General features: G+C 37.5%; 1 protein-coding gene across 1 annotated transcript; it reads right to left on the bottom strand.

The window, feature by feature from the left end:
- Nucleotides 1-227: 227 nt before the first annotated feature.
- LOC149254083 (uncharacterized) lies at nt 228-1,403 on the bottom strand. Its single transcript, XM_089454675.1, has one exon. The coding sequence runs from the start codon at nt 1,401-1,403 to the stop codon at nt 228-230; it is 1,176 nt and encodes a 391-aa protein (XP_089310801.1).
- Nucleotides 1,404-5,900: the final 4,497 nt, after the last annotated feature.

Below are 5,900 nucleotides of genomic sequence, written 5' to 3' on the forward strand. Positions count from 1 at the left end.
TCTGGAGTCTCCATAATGGAAAACAACTCCATAACAGACAAAAAAATAGTGTCCACCTGCACTGTGTATGATCAAAAAATTTGAGAAGTCTGAAGGCCGTGATCGAACAGCCGAAAAGAAGAGAACAGCTAAGGAGAAATATATACAAAATATAAAAACCGCATATAAAGAGAAAGCTGATAAAGAGCCAACAAAAAAGGGGCGGATCATAAAATTTGTTGTTAATGCTACTGATCATAAGGAGGCTGGTCTGATCTGAAAGACTGCCCCTGGTATATCTCTTCTATCGCCCAGCTGTCTGGATCCTGTTGTAAACCTGCCTTAGATAACTGATCGGCTTCTTCGTTCCTTTCCCTGTAGGTATGACATAATGAAAACCTGTTAAAGAGAGTCTTCAGATATAAAATCTCTTCAACAATTGTTATTAAAATTTGATTTTGGCAAGCAGCTAAACCATTGATCCAATTTATAACATTAAGAGAGTCCCCAAATAACTGGATTGAGTTGATGTTTTTGTGTTGAAGCCAGCAAAGTAAGAGACGCAAAGAAGAGAGTTCTGCAAAATTGTTTGTTCCTGGACCCAGCCCAACTGAGGCTTTTATAATGTGATCTGAATTGATGTGCATGCTCATGCCTGCGCCGGCCCGATTATTTTGAGAGGCTCCGTCAAAGAAGCCACATGGGATATCCTCCTGAATTATGAAATTGTTTTGTTTTGTTCTGGATTTTTTTTCTTCAGGGGGAGGCAGAGCATAATAGATGGCTGCGATATTAGAGGCAATGACAGAGGGCGGTGTAATTTGATCTTGGAACAGACTCTTATTTCTCGCGAGCCACACACCCCAGCAGAAGATAATAGGCAGGTTCCTCATATTCCCTTCCGAGTAAGTATGCCACCACTTCCTCCAGGTTTCGTCCAGCGGCTCATTTCCCCATTGTGCAATTACCTTGAGAAACCCAATGACCTCCTCCCAAATCTTCCTCGAGAAAGGACAGGTGGTGAAAAGATGATTTAAAGTTTCCTCATCAGACTTGCACAGAGGGCAACGCCCTGGGCCAACTAAAAACCTAGATTGAAGGATTTCCCATGTTGGAGCCTTCTTTTTTAGAATACACCAAAGGAAGAGCTTAGATTTTGCTGGGCTTTTGAGTTTCCATAATGCTTTGGACCACCAATCCGGAGCACCCCATCCTATCTTTCCCAAAAGATAAGAGTATCCCTCCTTTGGTGTATATCCCCCCGATTTGCTGTGAGCCCACATTAACCTATCAGGTTCCTCCCTTATCCTAACATTGGATCGTTTTAGTTCTTTGATGAAACCTGTCCATTCAATCTTCCATCTGATATTTAGCCCTAACTCTTCATCATCCTTCCAAACCTGGCCCCAAATGGAGTGCTGCATGTCTTAGCCAACATTCAACTTGGAATACATGTCCCATCAACAATGGTTATTATTTTGACTTTATTAACTTTTATTACATGGAATTTTCACGAGGGTTGCTACAAAAAATCTTCGTTAGTGACGAGAGTGTTCGGCAGTTGACCGCAGACATTGATAGTTCATTACAGGCTTCAGAATCATAATTTTGAGTATAAACATTGTTGAGTTCATTTTATGGATATTGTGTAGTTATTTTTTCTGGATAGTTGTATGGATGAATATATGAATCATTGTACTCTCTTTTGCTAAGTCATTTGATGACAATATAATAAGAAGAATAATTTGAAAGGGTTTTCCCCATAGTAGGGTTTGCCCCACTCTCCGACCAGTCCTGGTGTCTCTATGTGTAAATGTTTTTCTTCTATTGTTCCTTTATGTTCCGCTACATTGATGATGATGATATTATTATTTCTTTTGATATAGTTCCATATGCTTCTAAATAATGATGTAAATACGAATAATGTTATGATGTTATGGGGTGACCTTAAAGTGTTAATGAGGAAATGCAATTATCAAAGAAATGAACAATATAGCCCTAAGAAAAATTAGCAACTTCTATGTGAACTATTTCACTAGTTGGTTAATGATTCTCACATATGTATGTGTGTGTCTTTATTAGAATAGTGTTATTACTTTTCTCCTAAAGGATCACTTTTGTTCCCTCCGGTGAAAGGAACATGATGAAATTTACAATTGAACATTTCACAAAGCATATTACTTTCTCATTCGAAAGTACATGTACATTTCTCTCTTATACTAACTATTGCAACCAAGGAAAATATTTAAGTAAATTCTTGTCGGGCCACATTTCTGGATGGGCTCCTATACAAAATGGTGTGAGATCTAATTGGGACATCATATCGAAGAGACCCCTTGTATGTTGGCAGGATCCAACATCGTCAACATGTTATTGGAGAGTGGTACAATATGATTGGAAATGCACAAGCAATATTTTGAGATATATCTTCCATAATGGTTTTACCCGGACCCACTCTTCATTTTAATACTTTGATAGCAGTTTCTACTCCATTGTAAGTATTAATAAACTTATAGAATTCCAAAACCTTTTAGTCCATCTTATGTAGGAATTTTGTGGCTTGTCCTACAAAATATAGGGATTGCAAGGTCTTAAGGAGAAAAAATTGTTAGTGTTTGTATATCTTTGATATGAATATGGGTTCCCAACAATATCCCTTTATCAATTCCTTCATGTCACAACCTAAAGATTATGCTTGTGTATTAATAGTTCTGACTAGATAGAAACTAACATTCATGACCTCATCAATTAGATATCCCATATGTAATCCACTTGGGAAAAAATTTGATAGCCTTATAGCTCTATAAATCGACTCTTGATAGAAAAATTCATAGCTACTTGTGGTCCAATCATTAATGGGTAGCAACCACCTAGTAGAACTTGTTTTATAAATAGGGCCCATTTTACAATAAGTAATCACCCACTAATTATATAATGTGTCTTAGTTAAATAATATGACCTCATATAATAATTTACTAACTAATAACTACCCAAAGTAGTGAGCTCATGGTAGTACCTTAAAACATAGACATAGAGATCTAGTACTTGGTAGCAAGGGTTAGAGAGTTGGAGGCTAATAAATGGATGTTGGAATGCAAGACCATCACTATAGAATATGATCCATAGGTAGATAAAGGGGATATCTCAATTCTTAAGGAAAAATAAGAAAACATTAAGGCCATAAATAACATTCTTTCTATATCACTAGTCCCTATAGCCCAACAAATGTTGGAGGAAAGGTAAAGGTTGACATAAGAAGTCAAATTCCTGAGTAGTGGAAATTCCATTCTCAAAATTGAAAACTAGTCTTTCATTAATAGGGTGGAATCTCAAATATGAAAAATATGATTTCCTGGACCTAATAACCCACCTAGATCAAAGTAGGGAAGAGATCAAGCTTCTTGGATTTATGGTAGTTGGGTAATGAAGGATGATAACACCCCTACTCCCATCATATTATATGAGGTGGGATATTCTAACATATCATAGATGCAATAAGGGATCAATGATATTCTCAAGGAATAAGGGATTGGAAATTCTAGAAACATGATAATGTAGAGGAGGCAACATGATTACACATCTGAGTTAGTAAAAGGAATGAATACCCTCACAAGCAAGAGAAAATTTTGGATGAGACTACAATGAAACTAGTAGAGGTATGATTTGAGATGGTTGTGGACATAAAAGAGACATATGCATGTAAATCAAAGTATGGGGAAACATTAGAGGAGGCCAAGATGTGTGCAAAAGTCAAGGAAATCAAGATAATGATGTGGACTTATTTTATGCATGATAAAATGGCTTTGCACATCCGAAATTAATCTAAGAATATGTTAAAAACTATGAGATTCCACCTTTTAGTTGGGGTAGTGAAAGAAAGCATACCCACATTTCTACAAATTGCAAAGAAACTCATGGACCTTGATGAAATAGATCATTCACTCCTTTCCTCCCATAATTCATATTAAAAAAATAAGGTTGGAAAAATATTTCAAGACATTAAGGTGGCATGGGGGAACATGAACATTAGATGAGAATAAATGGTGATAGTGGAGAATTATTTATGAATACATCACATAGGCCATGTTAGCCACCCAAGTGGGTAATCCCTAGGAGAAACAAATGTCTCCTATTTGATCAACATATGCCCCAATCTCTTCTTTCCATCATCTATAATAATTGAGTGAAGGTGTGTCATTATTGTATGGTAAACTAACCATTTATAATCATGTTCTTTCATTTAATGTTAAGGGAAATCTATTATGAACTACAAGTTGAGTTAGATGATTGACTACTTTTGATTGTACCATTATTGCCATAGTTCACCTTAGTGATTATCTCTTACCTCTAGTCCAATGTTGATCTAGGTGGATGTTGGTGGCCACCCGCCTATTCAATTTGGACCCCCACCATTGTCTCTTTCATTTTTTCATTTTCCTTAATTGTAACATAGTTTACTATATTTGACAGTGTCTCGAGTCCTCAACTTCCAGAGCCATTTTGAGGTCCTAAACGTGTTTTGAGGCCACTTGAAAGTTGTATTCCTTGGATATATATTTCTAATTAGGTATTGTGCGCGTCAAATGGAGATCCTATGCCAAAGTTACGACCCCGAGAATTTGATGTACCAATTTACCCAAATGGGGCCCATAGTTTTGGTGCTTCATCTCCTAGGGTAAGGTTTCTAGATGTTTAGGGTTTTCCATTGTTTCTCAATAATAAATAGGCCTTAAAGACTCATTGTAACACAATTTAGAGGCATGTAGCCGCCACATCTCTTCTCAGAGATAAGCTACCATTGCCTGAGCTAGTCTTATTTCCATTTTCTTTGTAACCATATTTCAGTATTTTATATTAATGAAATGAAGTGTTATTTCTACTGCATCTTTGTATTTATGGTTTTATCTGTAATTTGTTGTGTTCATGTTTAAGATTGGATCAGTGGTATCAAAGCGGTATTCTCTTTCTCTTTTTTTTTTTTGCATGTCCCCAACAAGGTCAAGATATAAGGAGTTAGGGCTCAAATTGGTCGAACCTTTACAAGAACAGCCTCGCAAATCTCGACAACCTCCCATGGTGAAAGAGACGAAATACGAGGGGGTAGGAGATCCTTTCAAAATCTTGCTCAAGGAAGCCCTCAAGCGACAGAGGAGCGCAATGATGGACAACTTTTCCCAGATCCTTCAGAGGCTACCCAAGGCTGACACATCTCCTTCTACCAGCTACTCTGGAAGTGCCACACCCTTTAAGGTACAAGTTACCTTTGAAATCCCCATATCTGAGGGTTAGATAGATGCGAATGCCATAGATAAATGGTTAAATCTTCTAGAAGGATATTTTAATGTTCATCATTTTTCTAACCGAAAAAATATTACTTTTGCACTTCTCAAAGCCGCCCCCCACATCAAGGACTGGTGGGAAACCTACTATGAGAAGAAGGATGAAAGTACATCGTCACTATTTTCAACTGCACCCACTTATAATTCGTTCCAGGATAGCATCAAGGAAAAATACTCCCCTATCGGGAGCTATGAGTATAAATACATAAAGTGGACCACGCTGCAGTAGGGAAGGGACCAAGACATGCCAGAGTTTATGAATGTTTTTCATACCCTTTGCACGAAGTTGGGTATAAATGATTCTAACCGAAATTTGGTATTCAAGTACCGCGACTAACTACACAAGTACATCCAAGACGAGATGAAGTTCCTGGACATCTCCTAACTCAGAACGACGTACTGATACACCATTATGATCGAGCAGAAGTTTGAACAGAAAAAGAGAGACTTTAGACCTGCGAATCTGAAGCAAGGGAAAGGCACCCCAAGCTGTAGAGAAAAGGACAAAACCAAGGTAGGGCGACCTAGGATAACTCGTTGAAGCTGCAAGCAGAGAACAACTCCATGAAGAAAAAGAAGGAC

Source organism: Pinus tabuliformis, chromosome 7 (genome assembly GCF_031772625.1).
Source record: "Pinus tabuliformis cultivar Carrire ecotype Pingquan chromosome 7, CPIR1, whole genome shotgun sequence".
NCBI lineage: Eukaryota > Viridiplantae > Streptophyta > Pinopsida > Pinales > Pinaceae > Pinus > Pinus tabuliformis.